The sequence below is a fragment of the Dama dama genome, chromosome 1 (genome assembly GCF_033118175.1).
Source record: "Dama dama isolate Ldn47 chromosome 1, ASM3311817v1, whole genome shotgun sequence".
Classification (NCBI taxonomy): domain Eukaryota; kingdom Metazoa; phylum Chordata; class Mammalia; order Artiodactyla; family Cervidae; genus Dama; species Dama dama.
The window spans coordinates 77345927-77372315 of record NC_083681.1 but is presented as its reverse complement, the minus strand read 5'-3'; the positions used below and the strand labels follow the sequence as shown (position 1 = coordinate 77372315).

General features: G+C 38.6%; 2 protein-coding genes and 2 pseudogenes across 2 annotated transcripts; 3 read left to right on the top strand and 1 right to left on the bottom strand.

The window, feature by feature from the left end:
- The first annotated feature begins 745 nt into the window (after positions 1 to 745).
- LOC133065740 (TP53-binding protein 1-like) lies at positions 746 to 3695 on the top strand (annotated as a pseudogene).
- Positions 3696 to 8379: 4684 nt separating this feature from the next.
- Positions 8380 to 9312, top strand: LOC133055754 (olfactory receptor 4C16-like). The gene has a single exon (XM_061140874.1). The coding sequence runs from the start codon at positions 8380 to 8382 to the stop codon at positions 9310 to 9312; it is 933 nt and encodes a 310-aa protein (XP_060996857.1).
- A 7733-nt stretch (positions 9313 to 17045) lies between these two features.
- On the bottom strand, positions 17046 to 26380 carry LOC133055745 (olfactory receptor 4C46-like). The gene is made up of 2 exons (XM_061140862.1): positions 25480 to 26380; positions 17046 to 17074 (listed from the first exon to the last, which is right to left on the bottom strand). Exons 1-2 carry the CDS (start codon positions 26378 to 26380, stop codon positions 17046 to 17048), a joined length of 930 nt encoding a protein of 309 aa, XP_060996845.1.
- Positions 18488 to 19451, top strand: LOC133064555 (olfactory receptor 4P4-like; annotated as a pseudogene).
- Positions 26381 to 26389: the final 9 nt, after the last annotated feature.

Sequence of the window (26389 nt, the reverse complement as noted above, 5' to 3'; positions counted from 1 at the left end):
GTCTTACAAATGACAAGGAAAAAGAGGTTAAGAATTGACATTTGTAAACTGACATTGAAAGCTATGAACTCAGGTTTTTTTGAGGATTATAATTTTATCCATGTTCTTAACTGAAACAACAACAACAAAAGAGAACATACTTTTCTTTAATTCTTTGCTAATCTTGTGAAAGTTTTCAGCTCTGGTCACAAATACACTATTTGTGTTCTTTTTTGGCAGATAACTAGATTGCATCTCCTTACTCCTTATTGAAATTTATGATATTATTTTGTAAATCTGAATACTGGCACATCCTGAAACCTATCAATTACACTCTTAGGAAACATATTTTTATGTTCATAATTGCTGTTCATAGTAGTCAAATATCTATTGACTGGATATTGAATAAACACATTTTGAAATAATCCCATAATGGAGTGTGATATAGCCATGGAAATGAATTTACAACTAAATTCAACAACCAAAATGAAATACAGTAAGGTTGGATGAAAAAAATGAAAGCAATTCCAAGAAGTCTGCATATAGAATGATAAGCTCTGTAAAATTCAAAGCCAGGGAAAATATATGTAGATAAAAATGTTTTATTTTTAGGACAAAATTAAAATATTTGTTACTTTTAAGAAGAGGTGGACAACAGATAGGAAAGTGTTTAAAATGTTTAATTATGGGTAATACTTTAGTTCTTGAGATGGTAGTAAGTTTACTAGAATTTATTTTATTATTTACATGAATGCCAAAAAGCAGTATGGAGTAGGAAATGGCAACCCACTCCAGTATTCTTGCTTGGAAAATTCTATGGACAGAAGAGTGGCAGGCTACAGTCCACAGGGGTTGCAAAGAATCAGACATGTCTGAGTAGACACACCTGAGCAACTGTGCATGCACAAAAAGGCAATAATATAAAATGAACAAATGAAAGATGGTCAAATTTTTTGGAAATGGATGAATTCTACTGTTGAAAATTTATTATAAAAATGGGTCTCTTCTATTGGTTGGATCTGCTTCCTTTTTTGTTGACTTCATTTTTAATCAGGCTGTCTCCATTATGGTAAAATTAGGCAGGAGTTCCCAGTCTCCATTTTTGGTAATTCTATTAGGAAAAAAAAAAAAAGATAGTGACTTTTCTCAATAGTGAAGAAAAATTATTTTAATAAGATGTTTTCCTTAATAAGTGTCTCTTTATTAGTTATCAAAACAAATGGAAATGAATTAGAAAAAGATGAGATTTCTACTCATTGTTCGTATACATTTTAATCCTCAGACTACTTGTTGCAAATCTGTGGTTTCTTGGTGAAGGAAAGCTCTAGCACACAAAACAAAATCTTGTTTGAAGCACCCTGGTGCCTTCCCTAGACTGTAATTACAGATTACAAGAGATAGCGAGTAAGAACAAAGGGGCACCCTCCGGATCGTAGAGAGTCAGGAGTGCGAACCGGAAGTCTCCCCTTCACAGACTGGCGGCTCCTGAGGTGACCTGGGGGACACCAGCTCCTTCTCCTCCAAGGCCTCCAGCTCACACGCACGTCAAGCGGGCCGAGCCTGTCCGCCACGCACAGCAGCGGCAGCTCCGGGAGAGGAGCCGCACAACCCAGAGGGAAAACCAGCGGGACAGAACCTGCCGAGTTTGCCTTGCCCAGCTCCCGAGGAGGCCCAGGAAAGCTGAGTCCTAGAAAAGGGGTCAGTCAGACAGGGACGCCAGTGTGTGAGGGGGATGGTGATGCGGGCCTTGGCATCAGACAGGCAGGCAAGGCTCCAGTCACGCCTCGTGGGCGTGGGCCAAGGGGCCGCCCGCCCTCTCGGACCACTGCAACCAGGGAGACAGCTGTGCCTGGCCCCTTGGGCATAGAGGGCATTTCACCTAGCATGTCGCCGGACGATAAATCCTTCACCCGTGTCAGGCCTCGAGCGCCAGGCTCCAGCAGACGGGCAGCCACGGGTGCTGGTGCTTTGCGTCGACGCGACTCTCCCGAGATTCCATTCCAGACTGCTGCTGGCCCTTCAGATGGCTTAGATGCGTCCCCTCCAGGGAACAGCTTTGTCGGGCTCCGTGTTGTAGCCAAGTGGTCATCCAATGGCTATTTTTACTCTGGAAAAATCACACAGGATGTCGGAACCGGGAAGTATAAGTTGCTCTCTGATGACGGGCACGAGTGAGACGTGTTGGGCAGAGACACCCTGCTGTGTGGCCCCATCCCCCTGGACACGGACGTGACCGCCTCTCGAGGACGGGTATCTCAGTGCAGGAGTGGTAAGAGGGCACAGGAGGAGTCTGGAGAGCGGTGCTACAGCCTTGGGAAAGAAGGCCAAAGGAAGCGGTACACGCGGATGGCTGTCATCCTGTCCTTGGAGCAAGGAAACAGACTGCGAGAGCGGTATGGCCTGGGCCCATAGGAGGCGGTAACGCCCCTCACCAAGGCAGCAGATAGCAGCTTGGACAATGTGGTGGACGGGAAACGGAGACGGCGAAGTAATGTCAACTCCCCAGCCACGCCACCACTTCCAGCAGCAGCAGTACCACCCCTACCCGAAAGGTCCCAGAGAGTCCTCGTGCCACCGCGGGGGGCCCCTCGGGCCAAAGGAAGCTCGTCACTCCTGAAGAGGAGCGGTCCCCTGCCAAGCGAGGCCGGAAATCTGCCACTGTGAAGCCTGGTGCCGTGGGGGCAGGAGAGTTGGTGAGCCCCTGTGAGAGTGGCGACAAGCAGGGTGACCTCTGCCCTGGAAGAGCAGAGAGGGCCTCTGCCCCTCAACAAGACCTTGTTTCTGGCTATGCCTTTCTCCTCACCATGGCCACAGCAAGCGACAAGTTGGCTAGCCGCTCCAAATCGCCAGATGGTCCTACAGGAAGCAGCGAGGAAGAGGAGGAATTTGTAGAAGTTCCTCCTTTCAACAAGCAATACACAGAATGCCAGCTTCGAGCAGGAGCCGGCTACACTCTGGAAGACGTCGGTGAAGCCCAGTGTAACACAGGCTACCAGTGTCTCCTAACTGCGGATCCGCGCTGTCGGACCCGGAAGTACTTCCTGTGCCAGTGGGATTCCTTCTGTGCCTCAGGTCTGGGTCCATGCCAGCTGCCATGCCAGCCAGCTCCAGAATTACCGCAGTTACCTGCTGCCAGCTGGGTACAGCCTTGAGGAGCAAAGGATTCTGGATTGGCAACCCCGTGAAAACCCTTTCCAGAATCTGAAGGTACTCTTGGTATCAGACCAACAGCAGAATTTCCTGGAGCTCTGGTCCGAGATTCTCATGACTGTGTGTGTGTGTGGGGGGGGGGGGGGGGGGGGGGGGAGGGCAGCCTCTGTGAAGCAGCACCATTCAAGTGCCCATAACAAAGGCATTGCTTTAGGGGGTGTTTGACATGGTGGTGACGGACCCCTCATGCCCAGCCTCGGTGCTGAAGTGTGCTGAAGCATTGCAGCTGCCTGTGGTGTCACAAGAGTGGGTGATCCAGTGCCTCATTGTTGGGGAGAGAATTGGATTCAAGCAGCATCCAAAATATAAACACGATTATGTTTCTCACTAAGGATACTTGGTCTCACCGGTTTTATTCCCTGCTGTTGTGGCGATTGTATTTTAACCAGGTTTTAAATGTGTCTTGTGTGTAACTGGATTCCTTGCATGGATTTTGTATATAGTTTTATTTGCTGGACTTTTATGATAAAATAAATGTTGAATCTCTTTGGTTGTAGTAAAAAAAAAAAAAAAAAAATAAGAACAAAGGGGCACCCTAGAGCACTGGGTGGAGCAGAGTAGCTTTTTTGTGATCCACTGGTTTGTTGGTTTGTTTGTTTGTTTTAACTAAAGTCAATGTTGTTTTCTTCCTCTCCTCTGTCACTCTCCCTGCCATCCATTTGAATTTTCCTCTTTTTCCCTGGTAACTTTGGTCAGCCCAAGGCACCTAATGCCTTCAAATCCTTTTACATACTTGGTTCCTGAGTATAAGGAAGGGTAATTCATTTTTCTATTGGCTAAGTGGACAAACCAAAAGTTAAACCTATTACAACATTGGGGATGTTTGTCATGAACAAAGGAAGGGAAACTTTAGGGAATACTACTCTCTGTGATGCTAATACCTAGCATCATTATGTCTTAAAATATTCCCTTTAGCATACAGAAAGTTTATTTTTTTTCTCAGCATTCCATGAGAAGGCTGTTTTGAAAAAAGGATGGAAAGACAACTAATTTAGGGGGTTCTAACAGGTAAGTGAGAGATTACTTACATGATTGTACTGAGAAAGGCATCATGCAGAATAATTTAACAAATTTTAAAAATATATTTCCATATGGCTTTTTCCCTTGAAGTAGGAAATAGAAACTAATACAGATAATGACTGTGACATAAGCTTCTTGGAGAATGCCAGCCTCTCCACATCCAAGAGATAGCTTTAAATAGAATGCTGTATATCACAGATTAAAAGTATTACTCTTTGCATGTTTCTAAAATGATATTTTAAGAATATAACTTGTAGTTGATATGCATCTGGATTTCTTTTGAAACAGCAAATAACTACACCTGATGGAAGATTCAGAGGAAACATAAAGTGAAAGGTAATAATTGCATAATGAAGGTGAAGGGTAATGTGCCATATATGTGGGGGGGAAATTTCCATCTTTCTCTAATTTAGGCTTTTGAGGGATAAAGAACCTTGGGCAGATCTGTTCTCCTTCCCACAGGGAAAGGTACATTTTTCATAGAAATTAAATGAATATAGAGATTTTCCTAAAGATAGAGGTGAAAGATAAACAAATCAGAGAGGGCAGTATAGTTTAAGAGAGTCCTAAGGAAACCAAAGTTTTCACTGTGGCTTCTGCAATAAAACAGATTTGTCAGGTAGAAGGGCTTCTCTGGGGGCTCAGACGGTAAAGAATCTGCCTGCAATGTGGGAGACCGAAGTTCGATTCCTGGTTTGGGAAGATCCCTCGGAGGAGGGCATGGCAACTTACTCCAATTTCCTGTCTGGAGAATCCCGTGGACAGAGGAGGCTGGCGGGCTGCAGTCCACGGGGTCGCAAAGACTTGGACATGACTGAACAATTAAGCACACACAACCCTGTCAGGTAGAAGGATCAACATGACACCTCGGGCTTCACTTTCTTTTGTTCATCACCTTTTCTGTGTGATTTTCTCTCAGCTCATCTCTTTTAGCTCCCAGCTCAACATACTATCTCTTTATTACTGTTTTGAGAAATTTAGCTGTTCTAAAACTGGCCAAACTTGTTTGAAGAGTTAAAGTACAGTAGTTAGTAGAAAGTAATGCTGTTTTATCAGTGCAGTTTTGTCTCTAGATTATTACAACCCATTTTTGTGTCAGATACCTTTGAGGATCTGATTTAAGATGTCAACACTTCTGGGAAAAGTCGACATATGGTCATACGGAGAAACATATAGAAAAATACCCATTGATGCTAGAAGGATAGGAAAAATATCAAGGCTGTCCTTGCATTCTTGAAGGGCCAAGGATTCATGTAAAAAGTGTAGAAAACTCATGATGATCATCTTAGGCATGCCAAAGTCCTAAAATCTTACATGGCCAAGTGGTGGTGTTCTGAGTACAACATGTTTTACTCCGGGTTGTGGAGCTGATTAAATTATTTAAAATTTATGCCAATTTGTTTTTTCAAATATATAAGTTGGCAGCACATTTATCTGTTTACCGTACCATACATACTATACAGATGGCCACAGTAAATTAATAATGTGAATGTGTTTTTAATCAGAATAGTACTAAAACAATCAGATGTTTATTACAAGAAGTAACTAAGAAGGTTCAGCTTAAAAATACTTATTAAGCATGTACATTGTGCAAGGCATCAGGTTTGGATCTGGGGAAAGCAAAATCCTGAAAACTTCAAAAATTCTACTTCTATGAAAGAAGCTAAAGGAAGTTCACACAGTTTTGATTTTAAGTATAATATGTGATAGTATAAGATAAGCTATAAAAGAAACTCAGAGAACTGGAGAATTTCCTTCATCTCAAAGTGATTGCTGATGGCTTTCAGAAGAGATTATTTTTCTTTTTTTAATTAGTTTATCTTTTTTAATTGAAGGATAATTGCTTTACAAAATTGTGTTGTCTTCTGTCAAACCTCAACATGAATCAGCCATAGGTGCTCTTAGCAGTTGGGTCCTGAGTTTTGAGACAGCATAACTAGAAATAAAATTACAATTAAGGAAGGAAGGAGACTACTGAATACACTATTGAGTGAATATTTGATAAAAACTCACAATTATTTGCAAGTTAATGATTAATCATGTGTATTTATGGGCTTCCCTGGTGGCTCAGATGGTAAAGAATCTGCCTGCAAGGCAGGAGACCCGTGTTTGATCATTAGGTTGGGAAGGTCCTCCAGAGAAGGGTATGACAACCCACTGCAGTATTCTTGACTGGAAAATTCCATGGACAGAGGCGCCAGTCCATGGACTTGCAAAGAGTCAGACATGACTGAGTGACTAACACACACACACACATATAATATATACTATAATGTTAAAAAGCATGTGTATTTATGATTCTTAATTAATCTTACAAGTGTATGTCCTAATGTATAAATAAAATTGTTCTAGAAATAGACAATTTAAAGAGATTGATAACATACAAAACAAAAGCCATATACTCAAAAGAGTGGCCACAATCACAGGCCATATTTTCAAGTACAAATACTTCATGATGGATCACTCATCCAGATGCATATGGAAAGGATGAGTTTATTGCACTGACTGAAGTACCAAGACACAGTTCCTTGACCATTTAAGATCTTTGCCAAAGATTGCACGGTCTAAAGAGATTATTTTCTAAAATATCAGAAATATTAAATAACTTCGACACTTTCACAGCAGGGGTTTTTAATTTGCAGGAAGATAATATGTGATTCAACTACTTTGAGGAGAAGAAAATTTATTGAGGGGGAGAAAAGCAATAAGTAAGGATCATTGTCTATTTGGTTTATCAGTTTGTGTTTTGGTGGCTCACAGCTTTCAAGATGATGCACTGAAGATGCGGGTGGGACTGAGGATGGATACAGTGGGGTACGTTTTCCAAATTATATTTAAATCTGTCACACTCAGTTTATATTTTTACTTGCAAATAGTGTTCTTTTCAGCATCACATTAACAATAAAAACCTGGAGGAAAGATTTTGTTCTATCTATGAAGTGAAGTCAGTGATAATATTTCTTTCCACACATGAAAAAATACTAACTTTTCATTGAAGGAAATGACGTTTCAAAGTTGAATAATCATTGATTTTCAAAGACAGAAAACAATTTGAATATAGGTAGTTACTGACTATCTGCTGTTCCTCTTGACTAAAATTATATGTTCCTTTCTCTCTTCTGAATATTTGTTCTGTTACAATAATGTGGAGATTCTGGGTACCCAGATAAAACAAATTATACTCGGGATTACAACCATGATTAGACCTGAAAAGAACTACCTGCTGACATCTCTTCAAAGGACCTCAGTTCTAAAATGCTTAAGCAAAGCACTTAAAGTTTAAACATATAAACTATTGAGTGAACACCCCTTGTAATTTACAAGTAATTCTGGAACTTTGCATGTTTTGAAGGGTGTTTCCAGAAATGAGAAAAAAGAAAACAGGGATTGGAAATATTTGTGATATTATCAACCATTGAAGAACATTCACTTCTCTCCATTGAAGAACATTCACTTCTCTCCATTAGTGTATTTCAAGTACTGAGTATCATAAAGTTGTTTCAAAGTAAGGACGTTATAATTGAAAGATAATAAGTGCTTTATCTTCCTCTTTTCAAGCTGCCACATATGGAAGGGAATGCACAGTGAAGTGGATCATATTATAGACTAATAAAAATAAACATTTCTATAAGTAAGTATAACAAGCATAATATATATATATATCTCATTGATATATGGAGACATATTTAGGGGATGGGACTGGGCTGTAATTTTTACATTTACATAATGAACTTCCATAAGCAGTAAAATACATCCAAAATGCCAACTGATACACTCTCCAAACATGCTTCCTCCCCCCACCCCGATTAAATGAACATGGAAAATTATTAAGTTAATAAAATGGAAACTGTATTTCTTAACTTAATATTCATTAAGCAAAATTAATGAGAATCATGTAAAATTAACAAACAGTTGCATTTGAAGAGTGCTACAGAAAAGTCTACTTTTCACAATCTTATATGGGACTCATAATGACCCCATGAATTTGTCATTACAAATTAAGTGTTGAGGTGACTTGTTAAGAAACCACAACTAAAATGTCCGTGATGAAGAATATGTATTTCACTTAAAATATTCCTAAAAATCACACATCACATCACAAATTAATTCTTTTCTATTTTTTGCAGATTAAGCATTTAACACTCACACCTTCCCCTCACTGATGAAATCATGCAACTGAATAATAATGTGACTGAGTTTATTCTGCTTGGGTTGACACAAGATCCTGTTAGGAAGAAAATAGTGTTTGCCACTTTCTTGATTTTCTATTTGGGGACCTTGTTGGGGAACTTTCTGATTACTACTACCATCAAGACCAGCAGGGCACTTGGGAGTCCAATGTATTTTTTCCTTTTCCATTTATCTTTATCTGATACCTGCTTCTCTACATGCATAGCCCCTAGGATGATTGCTGATGCCCTTTTGAAGAATGCCACTATCTCTTTCAGTGAGTGCATGATCCAAGTCTTTACATCCCATTTCTTTGGCTGCCTAGAGATCTTCATCCTTGTCCTCATGGCTGTTGACCGCTATGTGGCCATCTGTAAGCCTCTACACTACACGACCATCATAAGTCATCAAGTCTGTGGTGTGCTAATGTCCCTGGCCTGGTTGGGGTCCTGCGTGCATTCATCAGCTCAGATTTTTCTAGCCTTGAGTCTGCCTTTCTGTGGTCCCAATGTAATTGATCACTACTTCTGTGACTTGCAGCCTTTGTTGAAACTTGCCTGTGCAGACACCTATGTGACCAACTTCCTCTTGGTGTCCAACAGCGGGGCCATCTGTGCAGTGAGTTTTCTCATGCTGATGTTATCCTATGCTATCATCTTGCACTCTCTGAGAAACCACAGTGCTGAAGGGAGGAAAAAAGCCCTCTCCACCTGCATCTCCCACATCATCGTGGTCATCTTGTTCTTCGGTCCTTGCATATTTATATATACTCGCCCTGCAACCACCTTCTCCATAGATAAGATGATAGCTGTGTTTTATACACTTGCAACACCTTTGATCAACCCTCTGATTTATACCCTGAGGAATGCAGAAGTGAAAAATGCCATGTGGAAGTTATGGAGCAAGAAGTTGGTCTCAGATGACAAAAGATGAATGGAAGTTTCAAAGTTTTCTTCAGAGTTTGGATTGATCTTAAAGAAGCCCATAGACAATAATATCCTCTTATTGTGGAGTTAGTATAATCCTAACTCAGAGCATGAAGATTACTTCCTTTAATAAAATAGGCAATGTGACCACACATGCTAGTTAGCACTGAGTCAAATATTTGTAGACCCGGCAGCATCAGGTACACACAGTCATGTAAGATCATGGTCTTGGTTATTCACTGCTGTCTCTGCCTCTCTTGTCTGTCTAATATCACTGTGGTTTTCATCTACTGTTTTCCTCCCTTGTGTTGACTTCTGGATTCCTCTGTTTAGCATTACACTCTATGCTTTTATCTACAGCCTGACATATTTTTGTCTCAAAGAGTTTATTTCTTAGATACTGTGATCAAATGTCTGATCATGGACCTTCAACTTGGTTGTTCTTACTAACTTGGGTTACAGTTAAAATCTTTTTTTTTTTTGTATATTTGCCTAAATGTTCTAGAAAAGTGACAGAACATTATGAGAAAATTCACCCTTTTGTAGTATTTTTCCTAAGGGAGGTTCTGACTGTTGGGGTTTACCTCATATTAACATTTTTTCTGTAAAAACAACAACAACAACAAAAACTTTTTGCTATTAAAATGATTCCTTCTGTTTTGAGGGATCTATTAAGTTTTCTCTTGAATCATACCAATTATAATAGTATGTTTAAATATTAGTTTATTATGATTATAGCATAGAAGCTGCAAATTAAAGAAGATATATTTATTGAGCTTTAAAGAAATCTGGTGCACTGGGAAGACCCAGAGGGATGGGATGGGGAGGGAGGTGGGAGGGGGGGTTCAGGATAGGGAACACATGTAAATCCATGGCTGATTCATGTCAATGTACGGCAAAAACCACTATGATATTGTAAAGTAATTAGCCCCCAACTAATAAAAATAAATGGGGAAAAAAAAAAAAAAGAAATGTGTACATGTAGTCAATGGTAGGGAATTTATAAATAAGAGTTAATTGAATAAAGAACATTCTAATCCAGGGGAGGGTATTTAGGCTTTGAAACATAGTTATACCACATATATGAATTGTTTTAGTGAGTTTTAAAACAATATAGAAAGTAGAGTAACTTAAGAAAGACTAAGCTATTTAGATGAAAATTAAATGTATCCAGTGGAGATGGATATCATCTTTCACCATTCATTATCACTGAAGTCTCTAATTACATAGTCATTAAGAAATTTTATGATTTGTCTGATTTCTTATTTGCATTTTTATCCATACAGAAAATTCAGTATGAGTATTTTTGTTTATTTGGAGCTTCTATTTCTATTTACAAGTTAATAATTTTATTATGAACACAAAATTTGTTTTACTTTCATTGTACCCAGAAGTTTATCTTCTCTATCTTGAGAAAAAGATCAGTGTGGAAATGGAAACCTGTGAATTCTGCAATGAGCTCTAGACCCTTTCTATACATATCTTTTTCTTTTTTTTTAGATTGTGAGAATTTCAAGGCTAATCCTTCAGTTTTTATTAATCACATCTGCTACAGTAAATAAGTCATCTGTGCTATGACACAGATGCTAGCTAGTTTGGTGTTGCAGAATTCTCTTAGCTTTTGCTTGTCAGTAAAGCTTTTGATTTCTCTGTCAAATCTGAGATCCTTGCTGGGCAAAGTAATGTTGTTTGTAGAATTTTCTCTTTCATCACTTTAAATAGATCCTATCACTCCCTTCTGGCCTGCAGAGTTTCTGCTGAAAACTCAGCTGATAGCCTTATGGGGGTTTCTTGTAGACTGTTTTTTTGCTTTTCCCTTTCAGTTTTAATATTTTTTCTTTGCATTTGCTTTTTATTACTTTGACTAATATTGTTTTGGTGTGTTTCTCCTACAGTTTATCCTGTATGGGAGGAAGTGTCAGAGCTTCCTAGACTTGAGTGGCCATTTCCTTTCCCACATTAAAGAAGTTTTCAAGTATCATCTTTTCAAATATCTTCTCAGGCTCTTTCTTTTTTCCTTCTTCTTCCTGAAACCCCTAAAGTTTGAATGTTAGTGTGTTTACTGTTGTCTCAGAGTTCTCTGAGATTGTCTTCAATTTTTTTTTTTTCATTTTGTGTTTATTCTGCTCCTCAGGAGTCATTTCCACCATTCTATCTTCCAGCTCAATTATTCCTTTTTTAAGCCTCAGTTATTGTGCTATTGATTCTTTTCATCTCAGTTATTGTGCCATGCATCTCCACATGTTTTCCTTAGTCCTTCTATGTTTTTACTGAACATTTCTTGTATTTTCTCAATCTTTGTTTGCACTCTGTTGTGATTTTGGAGCATCTTTACTGTCATTACTCTAAATTCTTTTCTCATGTAGTTTAAAAAATATAAGACTATATTTTCTCTTCATATATTTGGTTTTGTAGGTTTTTACCTTGCTTCTTTGTCTGTAATATATATATTTTTTCTTGCCTCTTTTTTTTCCTTCTTTTGAATGGGACTATGTTCCTGTCTTACTGATTATTTGGCCCAAGGTTTCCAGCACTGGGGTTTGCAGAGAGTTGGGTAGAACCAGGTCTTGGTGTTGAAATGTGGACCTCCAGGAGATCTCACTCGAGTTAATATTCTCCAGTACTCAGAGGTTCCTCCCATCTGCTTGGGTGTTGACATCCCCACCACTGTCATCTAGGTTCCCTACAGTGGGGAGATGCAGACTCTACATTCTCCTTGGCTCCACCTCAATAAGTCGATTACCTTTTGCTATTATTGTCACTGTATGTCTTCTCTAATAAACTTTATGTGCGGGTGAGATGTGTGTATTTTGTATAATGTGGTACCCTTAGCAGCAGTTATAATGTTTGTTTCATTTGGAAACATCAATATATATTTATTGACTAGATGAATGACTTTTGAAATACATAAATAACTTGAAAAAGTTGTATGTTTCAGGTATACTAACTTGCCCCTCTAAACGATCAAACCCACAGAAGCAATGGGACGTGAAAATGTCACAGAATTTATCCTCCTGGGGCTCTTTACTGATGAGAATGCGGAAGTCGCCGGCTTTGTGCTGTTTTTACTTTGCTGTATTGAGATCCTCTCAGGAAATCTGCTCGTTCTTCTCACCATCAGGGGCAGGCGCCTCAGTGAACAGCTCATATATTTTTTCTCAGCTATTTGGACTTGATGGGGGTCTGCTCCACCTCCACGGTGGCACCCAAGTTGATCACTGACTTGCTGGCCCAGCAGAAGGCCATCTCCTACAGCAGCTGCATGGCCCAGGTGTTTTATGCCCACTTCTTTGGAGCCACTGAGCTCTTCATCTTGGGGGCCATGGCCTGTGACCGCTATGCCGCCATCTGCAGACCTCTTCACTGCATGGTCATCATGAGCCGACAGGTGTGCTCTGTCCTCATGATGGCTTCTGCTACGGGAGCCTTTAGCCATTCTCATGCAAGTATTATCATTGGACTTCCTTCCTGTGGCCCCAATCAAATAGACCACTATTTCTGAGATGCATTCCCTTTGCTGAAGCTGGCCTGCACGGACACTAGACTGCGGGTGATTGCAATCATTACCACCACAGGGGTGTTGTCCATTTTGACCTTTGTTGCCTTGGTGATTTCTTACATCATCATCCTGGCCACCCTGAGGACTGGCTCATTGGAGGGCCGCCGCAAAGCCCTCTCCACCTGTGGTTCACACATCACTGTGGTCTTCAAGTTCTTCTTGTCTCTCATCGTTACCTATGTCCCCACGGCTGATTCTGTCAGGAACGACAAGGTCTTTGCCCTGTTTTACACCATGATTGCCCCCATGTTCAACCCTTTCATCTCCACCCTGAGAAACGCAGACATGAAGAATGCCATGAGGAAAGTGTGGGGCCGAGATAAACACTCTGCGGAAAAATGAACATCTGGCTGTCCTGCCCTTTGCCGGATCTATTTTATCCACACAATCGTTAATGTTGACAAGTGCAACAGATACGGAAGGAGCGTGTGCTGTCATTCAAAGGGGCAACCCTGAAGAGTGAAGCCCCCTCAGCCACTCTCCCCTGTCACTTGACTGAGACTGCCCACAAGGGGAGTGGATCAGATGCCCTTCGGGTCCTTTCCAGCTCTGACATTCGGGAACATTCTGTCCTTTGTATTCCCTGACATGACGAGTGCATTTCAGCACTTTTTTTCGGGGAAAGTTGTGAAGACTGCATGATTGGCTTTTCTGACCTCTTTCAGGAAACAGATAATCTTGAGTGAGACATCGCTCATAGAGCTTTCTTAAAACACTTTTTTTTTTTTTTTTTTTGAGGTTTCCACTGCAATAATTTCCAAAAAGCAATGCCAAAGGTTTTACAAGTGTTGTATATTTTTTTTTACATTAACAAATCCTGCATCTAAAACAATGTATTGGATATAATTATCCTACTTACACTACAGTTACAGAAATTGTAAGTAAAACTTAGTACCTTATTTCAGGTAATTAAAAGTCTTGAAAAATGAGCAATTCTTTTCATTTTTATACATGCATTTCTATGACCATATTTATCACTGTATTTAAAGAACCTGCATGAGTATATAAAACTAATGTTTTTTGTAAAAGTGCAACATGGAATATCTCCCATTCTGTGAAATGTCATGAGCTTAAGAAGGCATATAGCTGAAGAAATGGATGCTCCTGGGAAGCATTTTGTTAATCCTCACTCTCATTATGCTAATAATGTGTTTTGATGGTGTCTTCTATTAGTCAAACTAGGTAAATCTGTCTCATTTTCCCTCAGACAGGTTTTCATTCTATGGAGAAATAAAGGTGATTAGACTAAGAAACAGGTATAGCCAGCTGACAACTAGGGCTTAAACTAAAATCTTTTTTGGCACATTCAGGTGTTTCCTTAATTTAGACAAGAATCTTCAATCTTCATGAAGTTTGAAGAGAATTCTGAGGTCAGGATTCTGATCTCAGACATCTCTTAAATGTCTAAGTGACTTAGTGAAGTCGCTTGGTCTTGTCCGACTCTTTGTGACCCGGGTTGCATGCCCTCCTCCAGAGGATCTTCCCAACTCAGGGACTGAACTCAGATCTCCCGCATTGCAGGTGGATTCTTTACTTTGAGCCACCAGCTACACAGTGGGACCTTGATTGTCCACGTGTTTGATTCTTTAAATGCACATGACTGGTTCTCTTTGTCCTATGTCATCTCAGGTTTTCCTGAAAGCTACTTTAGTTTCCCTCCCAGCCTTTAGAAAACTGGATGAAGACAGAGTTTTCTGAAATGCCTTGTCTACAGCCTTTGTGAGCCCCCAAGTGAATACTATCTGAGGCAAGATAAGATAAATTTGGAAAGTAAACAACCAGAGGAACAGGGACATTACCCTGGACAGTGGCTTGACAATCTTTGCTTTGGATATGTTTACAAATACCTTTGGGAATATAATTACTTAGAGCTTTCAAAGACATTCATTTTTGCTTAGTTACTGTAGTTTATATTCTGTCCTTCCCAACCAAATTTTCTTCAGGCATAGGTATAAAAGAGATGATACCCAGGACCTAAATATGTTTTCCTGAGGGATAAAGACACACTTCTTTCATTACTGATAATGTTAGTGAATATTTTAATCCTGCTTCCCTTGTAAACCTGTGGAAAATTTAAGATGTATTGATTTTACAAAATATTTGAGAGATATGTTTGATTTACTGGTTTTTATTCTCTGTATTTTTCATACAAGGAGCAAATTGACAGAGTAAGTATCTGGGGGAGGAGTTTTCTAGATGCGTCCTAGAACTCCCCTGACAGCCCCTCAGCCCTGAGGTCTGTGGCCCTGGTTTGGGTCATGTCCCCCAGCCTTGTGCTAGCTTGAGTCAGTGCTGTGTGTTTGTTTGATGTAGTTTCTTTCTCAAAGCTATTACTTCTCTTGTAACGTGATAATTTAATTACTATACTAATGTCACAGCATGTTTAATTTTAATCATGTATCATTTAAAAGGAAAATTCTGTTTAATAACGGAATTAACGCATTCTCGAGTTGGCAATCCATTTCATTGCACCTCATCACCTACTTGTGTGCATTTTCCCTTGTTACTTTTAAGATAAGACCAAATTTCAGCTTGAATATCCATAAATATGAGTAATTCTCCATTTAAAGCATCTGCCATTTTAACATAGACTAGTTTCATCTAGATCAATAAAAATAAGTTTGTAACATGCAATGTTTTAATAAAACAGGAGAAAATTTAAGTATATTTTGGAGAATGTAAGTTAAATATGAGAGGGCCTATTCTTATGCTGACAGCATAGTGAACAGCAAAGATATTTTCAAAATGAAGAAATAAGATAATTTCGGAGAATTTTTTTCATGATGCAAGGAAAATCAGACAATTGATATGGGTTAAAATTGCCTTAAAATAACCAACAAAAATTTCAAAAATAATTGAAAGTTTTTCATCACCATATTGTTGAAATTGATGCTTATGTGATTGCACTTGTTAAAATTATGTGGGATTTTTTCTTTTTGTTAAACTTTTATGTAGGCATAACAGTTTCTTTGACAGCTAAATGACTTACTCAAACAAAAATGAGTGTTAAAAAGAAGTATATTATGAACCATATATATCACTGGGTATTTTATATTCTTCATCAAATTTCTGAATTAGGTAATAATATCGTAATTCTAAGATAAATGCAATGAGACTTTCAAACATGTTAATCCATTAGCCTGAGAATCACACTGATTAGTTAGGTTAGCACTCCTCAACTTTCCCAGAACTTTGCTGTCGTCACCTGAACCATCTGTTTAGCGGTTGCCTGGTATTCTTTATTTCATCCATTGTGTCTTCAGATTTTGTATAGATTTCCTTACTATCTCATGTTCAAAATGTTGTTTTATGACAATGTTTTCTCCTCACCTGACTTTTCACATTTCCTTTTACCTCTGTTAGCACCATTCGCTACATTATAATAACTCAGAATATAGGATATTGTTTTAATCTATTATTGATTAAATGTGTTTCTTTTAAATACATAATATTTTTACAAGCTCAAATACTCAGAAAGACACACTGGACGTTCATTAACCCGATATTTGCGTGTTGCTTTCTGCTCAGATAAAGATTCTGAATTGAGATTTCATTATTTTCATTGCTGCCCTTTGTGATACCTTCTTCCCCATTCACCTCAACTCCTGTTTAACCTCAGATTAAAAAAGAGTCAGGGTTTTGTCTGTTCTCATTTTATTGAATTACTTTCCAATTGTCAGGAATTATTTTGACTCTCTATCTAGGGCTCTTCTATAGTCAGAGATTCAGGTTAATGAAGTTATTTCTCTCTAATTTATTTATTTATTTTTGTCTACTTATATAATACATTTCTTTAAATCAATTTTATATAAATGCTTTTATTTGACATATCAATATTATTCCACTTCACAAACAAAAAAATCTATGTATCAATTGCAATTATGTAGAAGACATTATTCTACAATGTCTGCAACCCCTCCCCCCCAAAAAAAAGCCTTTAAATGTACTGCAACCCCTCCAAAAAAACCTTTTAAATACTTTTGAGTTAATGCTAATTGATGAACACTGTGTGACTGATACTTTGTTCTGGTAGTTACAGAAAAACAGGTTGGAAGCTTTATAGTGAGAGTGAAAACAAAGTAGGATAATGAGAAAATTTAACCTCTGTGACATTGCAGTTTTGAATAATAGCTTAAAATAGAAATGGTGTCATACAGGCCATTTAAAATGCTATCTGTTAACTATTTGCCATCTGAAATCATCATCAAGACTATAAATAACATTAATAATAATTTTGTGAAGCCCTAGACTTCATGGTTTTTAAATATGAAAATCATGCACTTGCTATAAAAACATTCATTCTCTGTTTGCTTTTTTATTCTTTTAAATAGACATTTGAGGGCCTGGATATGACTGTCTAACCCTAAAAGTGTGCTAACTTTTGCAAACCCACTGTGGACAAATAATTCCTCATTGATGGTTAAAATAGCATCTAGAAGTGAACTTGTTCTATCTTGCACTTATTTTACACTGATTAAATAGTGTCTAAAGATTTCCCTTAGTTACAAAAGATGAAAATCTATAAACATTTCTTTAATTCTTTACTGCAACACATGCCACTGAGGGATAACTGGACCAAAAGTTGTTATATCATCTTTTTTATTAACAGTAGCTTTTTTTTGCATGAAGTTTCCAGCAACAAACACTTGAGCAACTTCACAACATTTATTTTTCTTTACCAATATCCAAAACAAACTTCAATATCAGTATGTATTTTTTAATTGTCTTAACACATGAAATATAAATATGAGAAATAAGATTGTTTTGCAATTTAAATCATAGTGTATAAATAAAATATAAATTATAATGTAAATCTTATTGTATATTTCTCAAGAGTTCTTTGCCTTTTGAAGTAACAACAATCACATTGATTTACCACGACCCATTAACTATGTTTGATCACAGAGTATGTGTACACGCTGACTTGTGTCCAACTCTTTGAGACACTATGGGCTGTTGCCTTCCAGGCTCCTCTGTCCATGGGATTTTCCAGGCAAGAATACTGGAGTGGCTGCCATTCCCTCTTCTAGGCGATCTTCCCAACTCAGTGATCAAACCAGTGTCTCCTGCTTTGAGGCAGATTCTTTACCACTTGAGCCATCACAGAAACCTTAGGATGCTCTATTTAAGTTAATGTTCAGTAGTTCAAGTTGGGATTTTAAATAAATTTGTGTTTCTTTGGGATTCATGCCGGATAATTCAGGGAATTTGGTTAGATAATTTTAAAAGAAGGCAAGTTGCCTTCATGTATATGGCCACAAGAATTGAAAAATATACAAAAGAATATTTTCTTGCCTTGGGATAATTAGCCTTCTTTGTTTTGTAAAATATTTTATTAACAACAATTAACTTTTTTATTTTCAAAATAATGTTTAAATATTTAAAATCTTTACAAGTAATTGGGTAAATCATATAATCATTTTCATTATAAATTGTTTTGCAATAGATTTATAAAGTAAGTTAGATTAAAAACATTTACTAAATCAATAATTAATATCAAAGTTTTATTCATGTAAATGTATTTATGGTAAATTTTATATTATTGTGCTCATATTCACCCAAGCATATGTTTTCTTTTTTTCAGAAACATAAGTCATTTGTGTATAACCTACACTAAACTCAAATGGAAAACCAGAGAAACATATCAGAATTCATTCTTCTAGGACTTGCATGTGACCAGGACATACAAATACATGCTTTGTGTTTTTCTTATTCTGTTACCTTGTCCTGTTGGTGGGAAACCTTCTGCTCCTCCTCTCCATTCAGTGCAGTCCTCTTTGTAACCGGCCAGTGTGCTGTTTCCTCAGCCACTTCTCCCTCATAGACTTCTGCTATACCTCCAGCGTGACACCCAGATTAATTGCAGATCTGCTAGTGGAGAGAAGACTATTTCCTATGGTGACTGCATGCTACAGGTCCTTATCATGCACTTCTTTGGAGGTGCTGAGATCTTTATTCTTACTGCCATGGCTTTTGACCGCTATGTTGCCATCTGCAAGCCTCTCCACTACGTGGTTATCATGAACAGAACAAGATGCAATCTTCTCCTCTTAGCTGCCTGGGCTGGTGGAGCCGTCCATTCCTTTCCTCAATTTTTTATGGCAATCGGCTTGCCTTTCTGTGGTCCTAATGAAATTGATCACTATTTCTGTGATATTTTTCCATTGCTAAAAATTGCATGTACTGACACCTACATCACTGGTGTGCTTGTGATTGCCTTTTCAGGAATGGTTGCCTTAGTTACATTTGCTGTCTTGTTTGTTTCTTATGGCATTATATTATTCACTTTAAAAAATCATTCAGCTGAAGGAAGACACAAAGCCCTCTCTACCTGTGGGTCTCATATCACTGTGGTCATCTTATTTTTTGTACCTGTTATCTTTATCTATCTTAGACCTCCCACTACTTTCCCTGAGGATAAGGTATTTGCACTATTTTACACCATCATTGCCCCCATGTTCAATCCCTTAATCTATACTCTAAGAAATGCAGAGATGAAAAATACTTTGAAAAAATTTAGTATCAAACTTTGTTTTCAAAGGAAGCACACCTTTAAGGAAGAATTTGTGCAGCAAAGAGATATTTAGAGCAGCAACTATTTTAATGTGGTTCCTGTGAGTCAACTCTCTTGGTGCCCTACAGAAAGTAATAATAATAATACAAAGATAGAATCAATAATTCAGATCACTGTAAACAAATTTACTTGCTTTTCACCTAATGACATAATTTTAACACCATTTCCAATATTAATTAAAGAGTTGTATAATAAAATTATTTACCTAAATTGATAAGTAAGTGGCTAGTCATTGTATTCAGAATCAAAGCCCACTCCTGTAAAAATGAAAAGTTCAAGTCACTCAGTTGTGTCTGACTCTTTGCAACCCCATGGACTATACAGTCCATAGAATTCTCCAGGCCAGAATACTAGAGTGGGTAGCCTTTCCCTTCTCCAGGGGATCTTCCCAACCCAGGGATCGAACCCAGGTCTCCTGCACTGCAGGTGGGACTCTTTACCAGCTGAGCCACAAGGGAAGCCTAAGAATACTGGATTGCATAATCTATCCCTTCTCCAGGGGATCGTCCCAACCTAGGAATCAAACCGGGGTCTCCTGTATTACAGGCAGATTCTTTACCAACTGAGCTGTTAAAATAAAGGGGGAAAAAATAACAAGACAAAACAAAACAAAAACTAGTAAAAAGACAAAATGTGGCCTATAAACAGATTCACACACACACACACACACACACACACACACACACGAAGAAAGCAGTTTTGCTGCACATGGATTTTTTTAGCAGCTTTACTCATGATTACCAAATCTTGGAAGCAACCAAGATGTCCCTCAATAAGACATAAATAGATAAATAAGTTGTAGTACATCCAAACAATGGAATACTATTCAGAGTTAAAAATAAATGAGCTATTAAACTGTGCAAACTCATTCAGGAAACGTGAATGCATATTACCAAATGAAAGAAACAAGACTGAAAGGACTACCTGCTACATAATTTCAACTATATGACATTCTGAAAAAGGCAAAACTATGGAGACAGAAAGAGTATAAATGAATGAAAAGGATTAGGGAAGGGAGAAGGATGAATAGGTGGAGCACCAAGGATATTTAAGGCAGTGAAATTCTTCTGCTTGTTTCTATAATTTTGAATCTTATCAATGTATAAGTCAAAACCCTCAAAATATACAGTACTTAGAGTGAACCCTAATGTAAACTATAAATTTGGGGTGATAATGATGCTTATGAACTGTGGTGTTGGAGAAGACTCTTGAGAGGCCCTTGGACTGCAAGGAGATCCAACCAGTCCATCCTAAAGGAGATCAGTCCTGGGTGTTCATTGGAAGGACTGATGCTGAAGCTGAAACTCCAGTACTTTGGCCACCTCGTGTGAAGAGTTGACTCATTGGAAAAGACCCTGATGCTGGGAGAGATTGGGGGCAGGAGGAGAAGGGGGCGACAGAGGATGAGATGACTGGATGGCATCATCAACTCGATGGGCATGAGTTTGAGTAAACTCTGGGAGTTGGTGATGGACACGGAGGCCTGGCATGCTACTATTCATGGGGTCGCAAAGAGTCGGACACGACTGAGTGACTGAACTGAACTGAACTGAACTGAACAATGCATCATTGTAGGTTCCTTTGATTTTAACAAGTGTATCCCTATGGGGGGAGAGTGTCCCATTGTGGGGACAGGAGGTATATGGGATCTTTGTACTTTAATCTCAGTTTAGCCATGAACCTAAAACCTCTCTAAAAATAAAGTTTTACTGATTAGCAAATACATTGTGGTACAATACTTAAAGGAAATCTTATAAGTAAGTGAAGAAGAGACTCTCAGAAAGATTTTCTTAAATTAAGGGGGAAAAAACCCACACTTTTCCCTTTTTATGAAAAGATCTTTTGTGCAAGTTTAATAGTTTTTAAAAATAAGATCATTTAAGATGATCTGAAATATCACTGAAAATATCACAATAGAGAAGGAACTGGATAATGGGATTTTGTGAAAAGAAATACAGTTAAAATAATGGAAGGATTTTAGAATATATAAATGCAAGAGTTATTATCATTAGGAGGCACTGTACAAAGATGATTAAAGAGCAGAAAACAGTAAAAAGGGAGATAAAATTAAGTGGAGCTGTTTTAGCAAAGAGGAATGATTGTGCCTTCAATAATCACCTAATTTGTTCATTTTCTTTGCCTGGTGGGATGGCATAGACCTTCATTGCTGAAAATTCTTGGTCATTAGTAACTGTAAATGGATTGCGTAGTTGCACTTTTTTATTGATCTTAATCATCAGATTTGGTAACTCAGGAGGGGCCTTTGGGAGCTACTCTATTCCAGACATACTTTTCTTCTCTCCTTTAAGGAGGAGTCCAATTCTCCTTAGCAGTCAGGGTCACACTACCTTACATTTTTGCTTGTTGGTTCAGAGCATGAGGAGCCCAAAGTGATCAGGCAGGAGTCTTAACTCTCAGATCAATATAGCATTGTTGTGTCTCCCGGTGACTCATTTCTGCCTTTGGAAATAAGACCTTTAAGCAGGCGAAACCTAAGTTAATGGCAATAGAAAGCACAGATTTGGCTAATAGATTTCTAAAGGTAGTAGCGAGTGGTGTCACTCCAATCTTTACATTGTGGCATGTGGCACACATATTTTTTTTTAAATAATTCTAAAAAAGTACATAAAGATATCTATTCCTTTAATTCTCTTGTTGCTTATCTTCCAACCATGTTCCTTCCAAGTCTCTTGACCATCTGGCCAAACCATTGATTAAAATCATGAATCAGTATACAGTACACATGTGGATATTTTTCCTTCCAAGCAAAGTAAAAAACCATGTACACTGCTTGAAGTTTTATCGATTGACAGGAGTTACCTTCCTTCTGACTTTAGGGATTTCCCAGAATGGGGCTGTAGCACTGCACTTTCCACTTTTGAGTTTATGGAGCCCTGGTAAAGAATGGGAATTTGCTGTGACTCATGGAACTCAAACAGGGGCTCTGTGACAATCTAGAAGGGTGGGATGGGGAGGGAGATGGGAGGGAGGTTCTGGAAGTGGGGGTACATGGGCCCACCTATGGCTGATTCTTGTTGACGTTTGACAGAAAACAGAAAAATTCTGTAAAGCAATTTTCCTTCAGTTAAAAAATAAATCAACTAAAATATGATTAACAAAAAAAATAAAGAATCTACCTACCAATGCAGGAGATGCAAAAGACAACGGTTTGATCCCTGGATTAGGAAGACCTCCTGGAGTAGGACACTGCAACCCATTCCAGTTTTCTTGAAAATTCCATGGACAGAGGAACCTGGTGTGCTACAGTCCTTGGGGCCAAAGTCAGTGACTGACTGACTGAACACACACACATATCAACTCAGCCCGATTACATATACTGTGCTTCCATTTGATGAAATTAATGACTAATGAGCTATTACTGGGTATACCCAAGCAATATGTCCTTGATGGGTCCAGCACCAAGTTCATGATGAGCAACCCAGGTTGCTTAGTAACTTGGTGGCCCATGGTTTAGTATTCAGTCACTGTTAAGCAACCAAGAGCTATTTCTCAAAATGAGCGTAGTTATCTGAAAAGGATCACAAGATTTTGCTCCACAATCCTAAGTGCCTGCATGGCAGCTCACATGTGGAGGCCTGCCAAAGGCTCCCGCAGCCCTATCTCCACTGACACATCAAGGACCATGGATCTACTGGATCGTTTGTCTCTAGTGGCTGAGAAGCTTGAATGCCAGTCTAACCTGTGGCAGAGCTGTTTCTTTTCTGGACCTCACTCAGGACCAGCAGCTCTTTGAGTTCCTTTATAAATGGGTCATTGAAGTACACCCACACAAAATATGTGCTTTCTCCAAAGAACACTGAGGTCCACTGAGCACGGTGCATTTTCTTTGTTTATGGGAGAGGACAGAGGGAACAAATTAACTTTCACGTTAAAAGGAATATCTTGATATGCCCCATACCACTGTGCCTATAAATGATCACTGAGTTTGGTACTCTGAATTTTATTTGGATTTATTCTAACATCTGACACAGAAATGTCTTACAAAAAAATCTAAAGCAATTGTTGCTTCTTGATCAGAAGATGCAGTCAGCATAATATCAATGAATGTAATGGATCAACAAAGTGGATTATGGTACAATGAACAACAATAAGAATCTGTTGGTTGCTCTTTGTCTATTTCAACTATAGATCTGAGAAAATAACCACATGGGTTCAGTCCCTGGGACCTGAGCTAAAATTCCATAATCAAGTAGACAGTGCCATACACATGCTAAATTGCTCAGTCGTGTCTGACTCTTTGCAACCCCATGGACTGTAGCCTCCCAGGCTTCCGTTTCCATGGGATTCTCCAGGCAAGAATACTGGAGTGAGTTGCCATGCCCTTCTCCAGGGGATCTTCCCCAACCAGGGAAGACAACATTCTAGGTGCTTGTTATTCTGCTTGCTGTAAATACTTATATTTATTCACTTGATATTTATTATAAACCATACATCATGTTACTTGTAGAAACAATTTCTATCAAGTAAGCAAATGTTTTAAGGAGTATGACAGTTTATTTAATAAATTGAAATTTCTGTTTGACTTCAAAAGATTCTTTGATTTGAATCATTACTCTTTGTGATGGATCATAAACATAAGAAGGTCACATGGACAATGCAGAAGGATTCTGAATGCTAAAGGGAAATTTGGACACATGATGTGATATTCATTACTTGCCCTTTAGAGATTGAATGCCCTGTTGATTTTATGAGGGCTTCCCTGGTAGCTCAGCTGGTAAAGAATTTGCCTGCAATGCAGGAGACCCCAGTTTGATTCCTGGGCTGGGAAGATCCATGGAGAAGGAATAGGCTATCCACTCCAGTATTCCAGGGCTTTGCTGGTGGCTCATCTGATAAAGAATCTGCTGCAATGTGGGAGACCTGGGTGTGATCCCTGGGTTTAAAAGATACCCTGGAGAAGGGTTAGCTACTGCGATTACATATCACAGTGATAAGTCAATGTCTAATAATCTACTATGATGTATATAAATATGCATAATTATTAATAAAATTATTAGTATTTAGTTATATGCAATAACCTATTATATAATAGCATACATACTAGGGCTTCTCAGGTGGTGCTAGTGGTGAAGAATCTGTCTGCAAATGCAGAAGGCACAAAAATGCAGTTTCGTTACCTGGGTCAGGAGGATCCCTTGAGGAGGGAATGGCAACCCACTCCAGGATTCTTGCTTGGAAAAATTGCGTGGGCAGAGGAGCCTAGTGGGTTGCAGTCATAGGATCACGGGATTGTACATAACTGGGAACACACACACATACATACTAACATGATAATATGTTATATAACTAATTGTATATGTAACTATATATATTACTATACATGCAATATAGCTGATTATATAATAATAGCATATACTATATTAATAATATGTAATATTATCATGTAATAATATATGGCATGTAGTATAACACACACATAGATATATATGTGTGTGTGTGTATATGTATATAAATATGTATATATATAGAGAGTCTGAAACAGTCCCAGTCCCTTTGCATGGTAACTAGGTTACCCTTCTGTCATTGTTTTCTGACAGTTAACAGCATGCTTTGAGAGATCAGCTAGATTCTGTTTTTTAGCTCTTTGATATTTTCATTTTGGAATTTACTTCTTTCTGTTTAGTCTCTCACTTGCTAACAGGAAAAATAGCGGTGCCTATGTCTATGGATTGTCACTGAGATTATTAATAAGAAAGAATACACTTTATGGCTTTTGTTTTTACTAGAATAAACATTTTGAATCCATATAAAGTGATGAATTCAGTTATATCAAGTCCCAATTTGGTAAAATTTTCTACATATTCAAAGAATGGTCCTGGGTTTGGCTTTTCCCATTTTCTTGCACCAATTTCTACTCCCCTCTTACAAAATCTAAGTTTGGTAATTTTGTTGTTGTTGCTCTTTATTTCACTAGGTATTCTTTGCAGAGATTATCAGCAATGTCCCTTTGACAGTTATCTCTGTTCAATCAATTCTGAGTTCTGGCCACATTTATATTTCATCTGAAATAGCTTTCCTACTAAACCATTTCCTAATGGCAGTTTTCAACTGGGCATTCCTCAAGGTATAGATTAAAGGATTTAACATGGGGGTTATCATCGTGTAGAATACAGCAACTGATTTATCGACAGGCAAAATAACTGCAGGTCTCATGTATACAAATATGCAGGGCACAAAGAATATGGCAACGGCTGTCATGTGGGAGACACAAGTGGAGAGCGCTTTGCATCTGGCCTCCGAGCTCTTGGTCCTCAGGGAGCGCAGAATGACCACATAGGAGCCAGCCAAGAGAAGGAAGTTTAGCAGACAGAGGACACCGCTGTTGGCAGCGACAAAGAGCCCTAGAGTGTGGGTGTCAGTGCAGGCAAGTTTGAGCAAAGGGGTCAGGTCACACAGAAAGTGATCTATGACATTAGGGCCGCAGAAGGGCAACCTGAAGATGAAGAGGATCTGGATGAGTCCATGAAGAAAGCCTCCCATCCATGCCACTCCCACTAGCAGCCAGCATAACCTGCGATTCATGATGGTTGTATAGTGCAGGGGCTTGCAGATGGCCACATAGCGGTCATAGGCCATTACAGTGAGCAGGATAATATCAATACCTGCCAGGAAATGTTCCCAAAAGATTTGATTTGTGCATCCTTTGAAAGTACTGGTTTTCTTTTCATAGAGTGAATCTATGACCAGTTTAGGGGTATCAACACAGGAATAGCAGGCATCAATAAAAGAGAGATGAGCCAGAAAGAAGTACATTGGGGACCCCAGTAATGAGCTGGTAGTGATGGCGACCATAGTGAATACATTTCCTGCCATAGAGATGATGTAGACAACCAAAAACACAACAAATATGATTTTCTGCATCTTTGGATTTTGTGTGAGTCCCAGTAGAATAAACTCTGTCACATTGTTCCTATTTTCCATGTTTTTCGT